This window comes from Phocoena phocoena, chromosome 3 (genome assembly GCF_963924675.1).
Source record: "Phocoena phocoena chromosome 3, mPhoPho1.1, whole genome shotgun sequence".
Taxonomy (NCBI): domain Eukaryota; kingdom Metazoa; phylum Chordata; class Mammalia; order Artiodactyla; family Phocoenidae; genus Phocoena; species Phocoena phocoena.
Genome location: NC_089221.1, coordinates 26,114,979 through 26,130,565, shown reverse-complemented (window position 1 = coordinate 26,130,565; position 15,587 = coordinate 26,114,979). Strand labels below are relative to the sequence as shown.

The 15,587-nt window shown below is 40.4% G+C and overlaps 1 protein-coding gene across 2 annotated transcripts in view; it reads left to right on the top strand.

Annotated features, from left to right (window-relative positions):
• DROSHA (drosha ribonuclease III) overlaps positions 1–15,587 on the top strand; it is a 129,576-nt gene that overhangs the window by 78,762 nt on the left and 35,227 nt on the right. For both annotated transcript variants that reach the window (XM_065874879.1, XM_065874878.1), the window contains 5 exons: positions 761–860; positions 4,946–5,048; positions 7,256–7,326; positions 13,839–13,883; positions 15,256–15,413. In XM_065874879.1, coding sequence (XP_065730951.1) covers positions 761–860; positions 4,946–5,048; positions 7,256–7,326; positions 13,839–13,883; positions 15,256–15,413 — 477 coding nt within the window. The remainder of the gene's footprint in view (positions 1–760; positions 861–4,945; positions 5,049–7,255; positions 7,327–13,838; positions 13,884–15,255; positions 15,414–15,587) is intronic.

Sequence of the window (15,587 nt, the reverse complement as noted above, 5' to 3'; positions counted from 1 at the left end):
AATTTCCCTTTTAAAGGGAGATAACACATGTTTCCCTTGGAACTGTCTTGAGCTATTTTTATTCTCTTTAGGTCATTTCTTTTCCCGGAAGGACATAATGCGGCAAAGGGGCTGTTTTCTAAGCTTGTTCTCACTGGACACAGTAGGACTAGACAAGCTCAGCTGCCCCGATCAACAGTGGGTCTGAGACACCAGTGTGAGAGTTAGGGGAGCGCAGTTAGTGTCATGGTCTGAACGGGTCTTCCATCGGCCTTCTTCCTAATTCCCTTACTTTCCTGATCAACAGCGCCGGTTCTGTTTGCCACTCGTGTTCCTGTTCCTGTCCCTGTCTGTACTTGTGAAGAACGTGCCACACAGCTGCCCTGCTCAGAGCTCCCAGGCTCCTCTTCAGGGGCCCTCATAACCCAACCCAAGCAAACAGAGCCTGTCTGTTTCCAGGCTCAATTTTCATGTATTATCCAGATAGGTTTGCTCTCAGCAGCATATGAATGTTTGTTCAGGTCTTTGTTGTTATCATATTTCAGAGAAATCTTTTTACAGAAGTTAATGTGAACGTATGAGTGAATGGTGTTGTTTGGGTTTTAGCACATTCAGATATACCGTGCATACTGTTTAACTTTCAAAGACCCTACAGTTTAGTTCACTTCAGCTGGTATGTATTGCCCAGATATTATGTGTCAGGCCTGGTTTTTGGACTCAGAACCACAGACAGAATATTGTGATACATGTTTACTTATATGCTTTTTTTTTTTTCTGGCAGTGTCCATTTGTACTATTTGTTTCCTAGTCTAGAAGAGGGAGGATTAGCAACCTATCGGACTGCCATCGTTCAGAACCAGCACCTTGCCATGCTAGCAAAGGTACGTCAGATATCTGAAGCAGTCCATGCATAATTTTGCATTTGAATAAGTAACCCTTTAGGGTGCATTAAGGGTTTAATATTTTATAGACGAGGAAGGACTTTTTTGTTTGGGTTTTAAGGATTCAGCCTTATTAGTTCTGTTACCTTAGTGAGTTTCACCAGCAGCCAATGAACTCCACAGTGAGGTAACTTGATAAGAGAAGAGGAAAAATTTGATAGATGTGCGTGTACAGAGTTAAACATTTGGGGAAAGGAACGTGAGAACAGAGTAAAAGAAATGAAACATTTCATATTTTCCCTTTGTGTAATATTTCTGTATTATAATTGTTTTTAATTTACTTTAACAAGCAGAATTATAGCTTTGAATAGAATACTCCAGGCCATTTGTATCCACAGGGGATGCTTTACAGATCTTTGAGAATTCCCCCCAAATCACAAATCCTATTAATTAAGATTTAGGTTTTAGGCTGTTCAGCTGGCCACGTTGACTTAGCTGAGTGACTAACAGAACCTTTTCTTGATTTAGATTCATGGTAGGCATGTTTCTTACATTATCTCATTTGATCTTCCTGTCTCTGTGCAGTGTCTTTTTTTAAAATTAATTTTTATTGGCGTATAGTTGCTTTACAATGTTGTGTTAGTTTCTTGCACTGTCTTATCATAAATCATAACGGATAGGACATGGGCACTTGCCTGGGCCGTCAGAATACCCACAGGGGGACCATGGACAAATTGTTATTCTCTTTGCCAAGCCTCTGCTTTCTCATCTATAGAATGGAGATGGCATTAGCATCTACTACACAGGGTGGTTGTGAGAATTAAATGAGATTGTCATTTGAGTTTTAATGATTCCATTTGTAAAGTGCTTGGTGCAATGCCTGTTCATAGTAATCACATAAACATATGAATAAACTAGTAGGAGTTAGTTGTTTTTATTGCTGCTGCCACTTATAAATTACATTTATAAATCATTACATTTTATAGGCCTGTGGGTTTATTCAGTAGTAAGGGGAACGGTGGCTGTTAAATTCCCAAACAGTAGTGATCCATTAGAAAAGCTTTTGTGAGTTTTCCTTGATTTTTGCCTTAAGTAGTTTTATTTTTCTTCATTTTGATATAAATGTTGAAATCTGGTAGAAAAGACTAGATAAAACCCATTCTAGTTTTATGACTGATTTTTTAAAAAACATATTTATTTATTTTATTTATTTATTTTATTCCGGCTGCATCAGGTCTTAGTTGTGGCACTCGGGGTCTTCGTTGCAGCGTGCGAGCTCTTTGTTGTGGTGCATGGGTTTTCTCTCCCTAGTTGTGGCGCGTGGGCTCCAGGGCACGTTGGGCTCTGTAGTTTGCAACACGCGGGCTCTTTCGTTGAGGCGTGCTAGCTCAGTAGTTATGGTGCACAGGCTTAGTTGCCCTGAGGCATGTGGGATCTTAGTTCCCCGACCAGGGATTGAACCCGCGTGCCCTGCATTGGAAGGCAGATTCTTTACCACTAGACCACCAGGGAAGTCCCTGACTTCTTAATTTGATCTTGCCAAAGTATTAATTACATCTAAAATGTGGTTACTTTTATCCCACAGTTTTCGTGTTAGCAAGAGTGCATTGCTTTATTATATATAACATCCTCATCATAGCTATGTTGGTAGGCTTTGACCTAGCTTCAGTGGCATTAGAGAATATAGACAGTGATGCCTTCAGGAAAAACTATAGGCAACAGGTATGCTAACTTGGTTTTAGCCTTACAGTGAATGAAATTCCACAATCTATGTAAAACTGCTTCAATGTTTAGTTGATTTAATTGTCAAGATGCTTCCTGATAGTTCATGTAAGCGTCCATTGGAAATACCTTTAATAAGTAGATTGTCAGCACGCTCCCCCCACCTCGCCATTGTTTTCTTTTCAGTTTCAGATATAATAGAATTGCATAATTGTTTTTCAGACAATTGTAGGGAGGATATTTACAAAGTGTGGGAAATTACCATAGTATGAACATGGATGCTGTTACATAACACAGTGGGTGCTGTACAAAGCCATGAGTTATGATCGGGGTGGCCAGTTTCTCCCTTCAGGGATCTCTGTGTGATCTTCCTCTACCTCAAACCCTGACATTCCCATAGCACTCAACACTCATCTCCTCCAGCAGTAGGCAGTGGTGGTCTTACCCTTCTTCTATCTAGACCAGTGGTTCTTAACCATTTGGGAGGAGGGACTTGGTGGAGGAGCATTGCTGACTGTGAGAAGGTAATGAGAGCTCTAGGTCAGCGCTCCAGACAGGAACATTTTAACACGTGCACGGTGGAGCACCACTCTCCTTTTTTAAATTTCCACCAGTGCCTTCATGAAAAAATAAGGATATGGAGGAGGTATTATGAGAAGTTGGAAAATTCATAGCATTCCAGAATAGTTGTTTATAATATAAAATATGGCTTGCAGTCTACTCTCAAGCACGGCTCCAGAGATAGCAAACAATTGGATTTTCCCAGTGAAGGTGTGAAACAAGTGAAATTTACATATTCTAGTATAAACTCTTGCACTTGGGGATCAATTTTTTAAAAAGAGGTGGTTTCTGCTGTTGCATTTGTGGTAGTCAAAACTCTCATTTGAGTTTATAATACACTCATGAATTCCTAGGAATACAAAATACTGATAGCATATATGTCCCATTTTTATTGTCCCTTTTTCCAATGTAAACAGATATGGGTATTTTTAACATACATATCAAGACATACAAAATCTGAGTCTCTTTTATCTGAGAGCTGATGAGATTCATATTGTCCTAGGTTGTTCATTGACTTGCAACTTGTTCCATATTACATGGCATGTTATTGCTTAGTAAGTATTTATTGAACTGAATTACATGGTAATAGAAACAGATTTATTGCATGCTTATGCAATGTCTGTATCTTTCTCCTCTTATGGAATGAATTATGATTTCCATTTATTCAATCTCAGGAGTTTTATAAAAAACCATACTGTGTCTAGTTCTAAAAGGACTTGATTTGTACATTGTAATACAATAGGATAAGAAATAAGTAGGTACTGAACTCAAAATAAAGAGAAAATATGGGGCTTCCCTGGTGGCGCAGTGGTTGAGAGTCCGCCTGCCGATGCAGGGGACGCGGGTTCGTGTCCCAGTCCGGGAAGATCCCACATGCCGCGGAGCGGCTGGGCCCGTGAGCCATGGCCGCTGAGCCTGCGCGTCCAGAGCCTGTGCTCCACAACGGGAGAGGCCACAACAGTGAGAGGTCCGCGTACCGCAAAAAAAAAAAAAAAAAAAAAAAAATAGAAAAAAAAAAAAAGAGAAAATATGGGTAAGACAGTAAGTGAAGGCGGAAGTAAAGTTAGTGTGCACGGATATATTCATTAAGTCCTAAACAATTTCTAGAACTGGGCCGTAAATTTGTCTCTAAACTTGTGTGAGGCCAAATAAAAAAAGAAAATATAATTCATTATAAACCGTATTCCCAGAGCCCTTAAGATAGTTCCAACCCATTGCTTAGATCTCACTGAGACTTTAGAAGGATAAGTGTGGAAGCCTCAAAAAGCAGACATAAGTGCAAAGATATATGGCTCCCCAAATCCTTGTCAAATAAAAAAAAAAGATTTAGAGATGTAAGACATTTTGAAATCTTCTGAGGGTCCCCATTTACTCTACCACATAAAAATCTCTTACATATGGTACAAACACCGTCAGTACCACATAACTCTGGAATCCTAGAGGTTAACTTTGGGTTGGGTTTGTATCTCCCTAGACGTATTGGGTGAACCCAAGGGTATGGTCTTGTTACAGAGTCTTATTCCAGCTTAAGCTAGTCCTTTTTCTGTACCTGGAATTGGACAGCTCAGACCTGATCAGTTCTGAACCAAATTGAACCATCAGAGTTCATAGAAGCTTGTTTGGGGAAAAGTCGAGGTTTGTCAGCGCTAAGCCATATGTAAGGACTCGTAGGGAATGGTGACTAAATTTTCACGTAAGGCCAATTAAATTGTAACCATACCCCTAGGAGATGCTGAGTTATTACAGTTACAATACGATTTTGTCGATTTTTTTCTTACTTTCTGTCATTTTGAATTTCGTAGAAACTGGAACTGGATCGATTTATGCTTTATGCTCATGGACCTGACCTTTGTAGAGAATCAGACCTTCGACATGCCATGGCTAATTGTTTTGAAGCATTAATAGGTAATTTCTCACTTATAGTCTAATTTCCTGCATGTCTGCAATGTCTGGAGGGCACATAAAATTCAGTGTGGAGACTTGGGACAAAATTACTTGTTCCCAAAGCATGTGAGGTCCCCAGTATAATACCCACCTCCTTATACTATAGTTATTGTAGTTCCTCCAGAGCAGCAGTCATGCTTTCTTTTCTTGAAATCCTTGTACCATGTCATGTACATGCTTAGTATATACTGAACTGAAGTGCAGTGAATTAATATGGGGATGGATTACTTGCCAGATTTGATTCAGGATCACATACATAAATAAGTTGCTGGTGAGGCCCTAATACTGTTTTTGATCACATTTTAAACTATTCACAGGATTTTCTGATTTAAACATCTTGAAGACACCACATATTTAAAATCCCAGGGCTTGGGCCTCTATAACTATTGTTTATTCACTTGAAGCAAGACTGATGCAGACACTTTACTTCCTCACTCAGGCTCTTTACTTCCTCAGTTTCTTTTTTACTGTAACTAGAATATAATTAGCTGTTTGTACAGGAAAGTTATGAAGAGTTAATTAGCTGGTGATTGCAAGTATGCTTTACAATGAAACGTTTCAGTAGATTGACAATTCCTTGATTTTTTAAGGTAAATGATTGAGTGCATTTTTCAAAGGGCTTTGTACTTCCTTATCAATTTTGCCCTCGTTCTTTGAAAATGAATATAAAAGCTTCCCATTGTAGTTCCATGCTGATGGTGGTAGCAAGAGAATGTTTAATAATTATCCACAGTCTTTTTTCACAGGTATGTCTGTTTTGCACAAATATGTCTATTTTCAGAGGGTTTGTCACGTGGAGTGACTGTGCTCTGTAGACATAATACTTTTGACAGTTAATGTTACAGTTGGCCCCGTAGCCTGGCACACATGATTCAGTTCCCTTTTGTATCATTTATTGGCTCTGTATCTTTGCCAAGTTATTGAATCTCTTTGAGGCTCAGTTTCCCCATCTATGACATGGAGATAGTATCACTTACCTGACAGAGTTGTAACGATCTTAGTATCTGATCCTGGTTTCATCAAATCCAGAGCAAAGTTCCATTTCCTTTAACCCTCCCCAAAATCACCTACTATGGGTCCCAGTCCTGTAAATCTTTTCTAATACCCTCTTACTAAGGTGCCCTTGAAGGTGAAGATAAGAATGTGAAAATGCTTTGTACAGGGCCTAGGGCATGAGTGACCCCCACAAACCCCTACTACTACTAATACTGTCATCATCATCATCATCTTTATTGTTATTATTATCATTATTACTACAACTGTTGATAAATAATAAGTGTATTTAGTCATCAAAAGCCCTGGTGACTAAGTATCTGAATATTTTATGTGGAAAATAGCCTTTCTGAAGACAGATGTAAAAAATACGATTTTTAAGAACTAGCCTACTCCAGTTATTTGACACCCAGTTAAGATGTTACTATAGTACTTACTGGTTATGATGAATGGTAAACATGTGTACAGTGCTTAGTTATTTCAAAAATTTTTAATAATTATTTCTAATTAAAGGTAAAGGTTATCCTGATTTTTATTTGCAGAAGCCTTAATTGATCTGAGCTCAGATTTTACCTATGGTCTGAAATATAAACTATAAATATAGAAAATAAAACATAACATTTTCATAAAGTTAAGTATTTGTGCATAGTTCCCTTAGTCACTAATGGTTCATACCCATATCCTTCACGATAGTTCATAGTTGGCCTCTTTTTCTTACAAAATAAGGTTTATGTTTTAGTAAATTGAATTTCGTATTTCAGTCTAACTTATAACACAAAGCATAGCTAAAAGAGGGAAAATGCTACCTTTAAAACAATTGCTTCTGGGCTTCCCTGGTGGCGCGGTGGTTTGGAGTTCGCCTGCCGATGCAAGGGACACGGGTTCATGCCCCGGTCTGGGAAGATCCCACATGCTGCGGAGCGGCTGGGGCCGTGCGCCATGGCCGCTGGGCCTGCGCATCCGGAGCCTGTGCTCCACAGTGGGAGAGGCTGCAACAGTGAGAGGCCCGCGTACCGCAAAAACAAAACAAAACAAAAAAAAACAATTGCTTCTGATCTTGTCAAATTTTTCTGTGAGTGGGTTTTGGCTTGCCTTTTTGCTTTTTTATGGAGATATGTAATTTTCTCTGAATATTAATGCAGCCTTCCTTTTGGCATTCTCTTCCTTTTATCTAGGAGCTGTTTACTTGGAGGGAAGCCTGGAGGAAGCCAAACAGTTATTTGGACGCTTACTCTTTAATGATCCGGTATTTATCTCGATTCATTTGATTTTTCTCAGTTATATATCATTACAGAAGATTTTATATCCATTACTCTTTGTATTTTAAAGAGCGTGTAAGAGAAACAAAAACCCCAAATCTACTATAGATGGTAGATTTCAAGCACTTCAAAAATAGCTTAGGGCTTCCCTGGTGGTGCAGTGGTTGAGAGTCCGCCTGCCGATGCAGGGGACACGGGTCCGTGCCCCGGTCCGGGAAGATCCCACATGCCGCAGAGCGGCTGGGCCTGTGAGCCATGGCCGCTGGGCCTGCGCGTCCTGAGCCTGTGCTCCGCTATGGGAGAGGCCACAACAGTAAGAGGCCCGCGTAAGTTCTGTGGACATTTACACTAGTTTGGCTTCTACCCGAAACCCCATCTTTCCTCAGGTCACTTTTAAGTTAAATATGAATACAAATAAGGTAGGACTTTGCTTTATTTTGAAGTATCTTGAAATTAATTATGATTTTATATTTTATAATCATTGGGTACCTACCCCATGCAGGCTTAGTTGAAGCTATAGCCTTTTGGCTTTTCTGTTTATGATTTGTTTTTATGTAAGTTATGTAGACTAGATAAATGTATATTTATTTTAGAAAGTCAGTTCATAGGGAGTTTCTGATAGGGCTATGAATAAAGAATATGGAAGTACTTTTTTTTTTTTAAAGCAAATTATAGCTCAAGAAAAGATGATAGATTCTAAAATAATTCCTGTTGTTACTAAAGTATTAAGCTATTAATATTGCCAGGGCTACCTTTTTAATCCTGCATGTAATAGAGCATACTGGCTGCTTTTTGTACCCAAACAAGTCAATTTAACATTTAAAGGGAGCAGCAACTCTGTATTCCCGATTGAAATGTCATTATAATTGAATGATATAGCCCTCATGGAGCAGTAAAGAACATAGGAAGCCAGGCTTTTAAGCCTTTGTGAAACCTTCAATGTAAGTGGCTGTCAGATGTTATTACTGTATTCCTTAGGATAGTTTAAAAAAAAAAAAGAATCAATAGTTTTGAAAAATGGGGCCTGGATGATGCTCATATCTGAGGATTTGATCTTCTTTTACCTGTTTTTATAGAGATAGGTGGTGATTTTATACGTGTGAATTTCTTCCCAGTGGGAGCATTATCTACAGGTGTTCCATGTCCCCCATTTTGTCCTACAACCTATAAACAAGTGTGCATCTCGATTTGTATCTGTAGCAGATGTATTTTAAGTCTTCTTCTCAAAACTTAAAATAACTTTGTTCTGGCCTTTATCTTTTGTTGGCAGTTTCAGCAACCTCTTTACTTTGTTTGCTCCTCCAGCCTTGCCTCTGTGTGCCCCCTCACCCCTTGAACCTATCCTTCACCTACTCCTGCCCCTGTCCTCCCATCTTACCTGCATCCCCCATCCACTCTGTGTTCCCGTTTTCCTGAATTATATGCAGCTTTATACCTGGTAGTCTTAATTGCATCAGTTTTGTTTAGATTCTCTTCTCTCTTTAAACTGCTTCTCTCCCACTTGTCTACTTAGCAGGCTTATCTTTTATTTCCAGTACCAAGTACAATGCTGGCCTGTGCAGAGTTTAATAAATATTTGTTAAAGGAATGAAATGGATAAATGACTAAATGAAAAAGCAGAGTCTGAACATCATCTTACCAATGGGACGCTGACATTCAGAATCTGTTTTAGTCATTTTAGTGTGTCTTTTGTGAAATTGAACAGGGCTTAGTAATATATGGTCTTCCCACTTCAGCGTTTTCAAGTGCGCACACTTGGACAGTCTAACTCATCTGACATCTCCATACTGGTTTACATCTCTTAGTTGTAGTATGTGAGAGATTTTGGCGAACCATTGTACTTTTTCTTGAGTAATGGTTCTGTGAAAGTCCAGTCAGCCAAAGACAGCCAGAGACAAGATGTAGGTTTACTGACTCCACGCATGGGGCTGGGGGAGGGGGCGGGGGGCATGCTCATAACGGGGAGGGGACCCTCCTTTTTGAGGCCTGGGCTGGTGCTGACCGGTTCCGAGGGGCCAGGAAAGCAGGGATCAGTTCTTGTTTGGTTGCCGTGTCTGAGGCCGGGTTAGAAGAAGCAGTGGGGGCTTCCGTGGTGGCGCAGTGGTTGAGAGTCCGCCTGCCGATGCAGGGGATGCAGGGGATGCAGGTTCGTGCCCCGGTCCGGGAAGATCCCACATGCTGCGGAGCGGCTGGGGCCGTGCACCATGGCCGCTGGGCCTGCGCGTCCGGAGCCTGTGCTCCGCAACGGGAGAGGCCACAACAGTGAGAGGCCCGCGTACCGCAAAAAAAAAAAAAGAAGAAGAAGCAGGGGATTAATTTGGGATTGGGTGCTGTCAGAAGCCAAGGGGCAGTTTAGCTATTGAGTGTCCCTGGCAATCTTTATCTCGGGGCTAAGACATAGCAGAGCAGGTCAGAGGGCAGCACTGGTGGGAGAGCAGTTGTTTCTCAAACCAGGGGGTCGTTCAGGGTTTTACAGATGCTGTAAGACCTTGAGGGAAATGCTGTTTCCTGTTAACTTGGAAGCTGGCTTTATGTGCGTCGTCCTATCAGTCCTGTTAACAGAAGGGCTATTTTTCTTTCTTAGCCTGAACTACTTTTTACTCTTTCAGCCCCAGGATGATTTTGCCAATTCTGTGTTTTCAGGTCTGTGTGACCCTTCCCGGCTTACCCAGTACATTCAGAACCACTGTTTCCATTTGACCATCCAGTGACCCTCTTAGAAACATAGGGAGCAATTACTATGTAATCTTTCCTAGTCTCCCACTTCCCCCCGATACACACCTCTTTTTGTCTGTGCATATCTGTCCCAATTTCTCTGACCCAGGCCTTTCTCTGGAGCTCCAGAAATTGGAAAAAGTGTCTTTTCAAATTGCCTCTGGGCAGCTTCACCTGGGTGTTCCACAGACACCTAATTTCAACAGGTTTAGTATTTGAATTCAATGCCTTAGCCCCCAAACATATTTCTCCTTCTTTAATTTTATGATCTAAACCAGAAACCTTAGGGTATTCTTTTGTCCTTAAGCTTTTTTCTCCTCATCTCCATTCAGTTGCAAACCCCTGTCAGTTCGGTCCCTCGTATCTCCTGAGTGGGTTTATTCTTGGCCTTACTGCTGCTTTTTTTTTTTTTTTTTTTGCGGTATGTGGGCTTCTCACTATTGTGGCCTCTCCCGTTGCGGAGCACAGGCTCCAGACGCACAGGCTCAGCGGCCATGGCTCACGGGCCTACCCGCTCCGCAGCATGTGGAATCTTCCTGGACCGGGGCACGAACCCTCGTCCCCTGCATCATCAGGTGGACTCTCAACCACTGCGCCACCAGGGAAGCCCCGAACTGCTGCTTTAACGTTTGTCCTCCTCGTCTCTCACCTGCCATAATTAACCTGTTGTCCTTCCCTGCTGCTCTAGTCCATCATTCATGCTGCGTTTAGTGTTGTCTTCTTTTTAATGCACAGATTTGATTATGGTCTTTGTGGCTTAAAATCTTCGGTTTCTTTATTGCCTGCCAAAGTCTGTATTACACAACATAGCATTTAATAGTTCTCATAATCTGACTCCCACCTATTTTTTTGGTCTCCTTTCTTTTCACTCCCTCTTTGTGCCATTCTAGGAATTACCTTTTTTTTTTTTTTTTTTTTTTTTTTGCGGTACGCGGGCCTCTCACTGTTGTGGCCTCTCCCATTGCGGAGCACAGGCTCCAGAAGCGCAGGCTCAGCGGCCATGGCTCACGGGCCCAGCTGCTCCGCAGCATGTGGGATCTTCGCGGATTGGGGCACGAACCTGTGTCTCCTGCATCGGCAGGCAGACTCTCAACCACTGTGCCACCAGGGAAGCCCGGAATTACCTTTTTTTAATTTTAATTTTTTTTGAGTCTGTTATAATTTATTAACAAATAAGTGTTTATTTTATTTTTTGCTTTACAGTGTTGTGAAAAATTTTTTTTAGGTTTACAGCAAAATTGAGAGGAAGGTACTGAAATTTCCCATATATTCCCTGCCCCACACATGCACAGCCTCCTCCACTATCAGCATCCCTGACCAGAGAGGTAAAGTTGGTATAATCAATGAACCTGCACTGACATATCATAATCACCCAAAGTCCATAGTTTACATGAGTGTTCACTCTTGGTGTACATTCCGCGGGTTCAGACAAATATGTAATGACATACAGCCACCATTACAGTGTCATACGTTTTCACTGCCTTCAAATCCTCTGTGCTCTGCCTATTAAGATTTACCCTTTTGTGTGTGTGTACTTTGAGACCTATTATTTGTGTATGTATGGTACCCTGCTTTTGATTCCCTCCCTCTGCTGATGTACTGAATTCCTCAGTGTTCTGTGTTCTTAAGAATACAGCTGAAAAGTCACTTCCTTTTTGAAGCTTGATCTGACACCCCAGGCAGAGTTTTCCTGGCACTTGGTATATATACATCACTATTATAGAATTTGTCATAGTTTATTTAAATTATACTTATTTACCTTCATTCTTCCCCACTAGGCTCCTTTGAGGACAGAGATAGTGTGTTATTCGTCTTAGTAAGCTAATATGTAACAGGTATTCAATAAAAATATGCCACATGATCTAATGTCTCAACAGTCAATGCACATTTTCCAGAAGAGCAAACTGAAGGTAGAGGCTTTACCTAAGGTCCTTGGGCTAATAGAAGGCAGAGCTGGGATTCCAGTCGAGATCTTTTCCAGGGTATTTTCTCTGACCCCAAGGGGGCAACAGAACCTTATCTCAGTGTGCAGGGTAGAATAAAGGAAATGGATGCCATTGAAACAGGCTAGTTGTGAGGTTTTGAAGCTATTACACCAAGATGGGTGACAGCAAACATCAAAGAAGAAATCAGTGTTTTTGAGCAAAGAATACATAGGAGAAAGGAGGAAGATGAATCTAGAAGTCCCTGACAGTTTTGAGCTTTGGAGATTGAAGTTGGTCAGGAGAGATAGTTGTTTGTCGTCATTGTTGATGTCATCATTATTAATAGTGGCATTTTCTGTGTGCCAGCACTGGGTTCAATGCTTTGAGTACATTGCTCACTGAGGCATCAGAGAACAGTCTGAAGTATACTGTGATTATCTTTGTCTTACACTTGAGGAAAGGTTGGCTCAGGGAGGTTAGGTAACTTGCCAACGGGGAATCAGGATTAAATCAGGCAGCCTGTCTCCTCATTCTGCAGCTTTTTCTGACACCATACTCCCTAGTTTAAGGTGAAAGGTAAAAAGGTATGATTTGGTCATTTAGGTTTGAGGTAAAAGATGCCCATAAAGGCACTTAGAGTTATGGACTTGTAGCTTGGGTGAGAGGTCAGAACTGCAGCAGAGATGAACAAGTGATTTAAACAGAGGTAACAGTTAAAGCAATGGGAATGACAGGGCTCTCCAGAGAAGCAGGTAATGAATAGGTCAGGCAAGGGGCTGAAGTTTGGTAAATGTCCGTTTCAGGTACAGCAGGAAGAGAAAAAGCATTGAGAGAACATGAGAAAGTTGCAGGAAGGGAGTGACATTCAGTATAATTTATGCTACAGAGAATTCAAGGGAAAGGTTATTGAATTGGTTAAGAGAAGTCCTTTAAATAGCTTTAAAAGAACAGTTTGATATTTAAGCTTGTTTTTTATATTGGCAAAATAAAACACCAAAAACAAAACCTAAGTGTATTTTATTAAGATGCAAGTTGTACAAAAATATCAGGTATTTTATTTCACTTTGTCATCATCTGGTCACAAGTGATAATATATTTTCCTATACTTCCCCCCTCCAAAAATTAAAAAAAAAAACTTGTCTTTTAAAAGTTTTGTCATTTAACTCAAAAACCTATCATCGAGGCCAGAAAGGAGATTCAGTTGGAGGCTCCCTAGAGTCTAAAACTGAAGGAAAAACACTTTAATCCCGAGGAAGGTCTAATTATAACTGCCTCTGGATTTAACTCAATGGATTAGGATTTTCCACAGAATTTATTCTTTTATTTGTTCTCTTATTTCAAGTATACATTTGTAATGATCCACAGTAAAAGTGTGGTCTTACAAATCTAAGTGTTTAGGAACTAGATATGGGGTGTTTTCCACTCCATCTTAAAACAACTCAACGATAATGAATTAGTGCCTAAATAAAGGACCATTTGAGATGAGTTTTCATTACAAAAGGCACAGCTGATGTACATTTCTGGGGAATGGTAAACTGAAAAATGTGATTAAAACAGCAGCTTAATCCAGTGTATTAGGTTAAGCAGATGGGTAACTTAGTTTTAAAAGGTGTCTTTGACTCTTGGGGGTGTGGGGGGCTCTTTTCCTCCCCAGCTTAATAGGCTAATTAGAGTCACTGCAGGCAATTTGAGTGGTGAATACACTTTAAAAAAAATAGTTTGCCAGCACTATTAAATTTGCAATAAGTGGAGTCAGCATCTAAAATAGTTCAGTATTTCACATAATGGCATTTTATTTAGCACTCTAGAGTGTGTTAAATGGCTCCCTCAAGCATTAAAGGCATCACTCCATTTTCCAGGACTTGCGCGAAGTCTGGCTCAATTATCCTCTCCACCCACTCCAGGTAAGTGTGACCTTCCTGTCTGCAGTAAGCTTTATAACTCTGGGCATTCATGATGCTTCAGTCTGCCTTTTGTCCCTTCCTGCTTTTATCCTTTGATTCCCTTCTGTGGCTTTATGACTTTAAGCTGGGGTGTCAGACCAGAGAACTTTGGAACAAATATTAAAACGATGCCATGTGTTGCCCTCTTTGTGGTCTGGGGTGAGGTGGGGGAAGCACTGGGAGTTGCCTTCCCTCACGAGGCAGGGAGAACTACTTGCATGGCTGTGGTTTGGTCCCCTCTCTTCCCCAAAACAGTGATAGTCAAAGCATAATATGTTGTCTCCAGTATATCTACATGCCTGCTATTATAGGGAAAATAATATGGAAGCAAGTCTGGGCTTATTACAAAGTAGAACAAATACTAAATTAACATTGCTAAATCGTAACCTAATTTGGATCTTAGAAGTTAAGGGCTTTGACTTTGATGCATAAAACATATTGTAAATTTAAATTTTAGTACAGTATAATGGCTTTTTATTCAAGATTTTGGAATTTAAAAGATCTACATATGGTGACACTTTTTTCCCCAGTTGGTTTAAAAATTCTTACTATTCTTTGCTTTTATTACCATTTTACCTTGGAGATATGCATCATATACATACATATGTAAATGTATACTCATATATACATATTTTTGTATATGTATATTATGTGTATATAAAAGTCATCACTAGTGGCTGAACTCTCTCATGAGAGGCTTTACAGTAATAAGTGACATTAATTCAGAGTACTTTAGAAATATTTTATGAGTATGAGCTTGCCAAAATAGGTTGGTCCCTAGAAGACACGCAGAGGTCAAGTTACTCAATGCAGAGATTCTCAAAAGCTGGTCCCCAGACCAGCAGCATCTGCATTACCTGGGAACTTATCAGAAAGGCAAATCCTTGGTCCTTATTCCAGTCATACTGAATCAGATGCTCTGGGGGCAGGGCCTGGCTCTCTGCTTTTAACAAGTCCTACAAGGGTTTGATGAACACTAAAGTTTGAGAACCACTGAGTTACCAGATAGATATATACATATTCTCTACCAGTGGTTCTTCAGCTTGCCTCTTCCTTGGAGAGCTAGTATAATACTTGGGATTTTGAACTATCTGTGTACAGTATTTGGCCTTGAAATCTGATAGAAGATTGGAAAATATTATTTGAGCCTTCTTTAAATATTAGGTTTGTTTGCGATTCTAAGGGATGAAAAAGAAGCTTTCGTGTTTTATTGGCATTTCAGAAATTTCTGCCCATGGGAGAAGGAAGTTTACAAAATACTATCTTAGAATGGTTAATTACTTTTGTAACTAAAAACTGCATGTGATTTTTCTTTCTTTCTTTCTTCTTGTAGCTTCAAGAGCCAAATACTGATCGACAACTTATTGAGACTTCTCCAGTTCTGCAGAAACTTACTGAATTTGAAGACGCAATTGGAGTAATTTTTACCCACGTTCGACTTTTGGCAAGAGCATTCACATTGAGAACTGTGGGATTTAACCATCTGACCCTGTAAGTTAGAAGTACTCATGTAGTTCTAACATGGGCATTTAGACAAGCAGTCCCAAACGTTTGCTGCATGCCCTTCCAAGGCTGGGGTCTCAAACATATTTCTAGGGAAGTCATGTCGTTAGATGGATGAGCAACCAGACACCAGTGTGGACCAGAGGATATGCTCTAATCCAG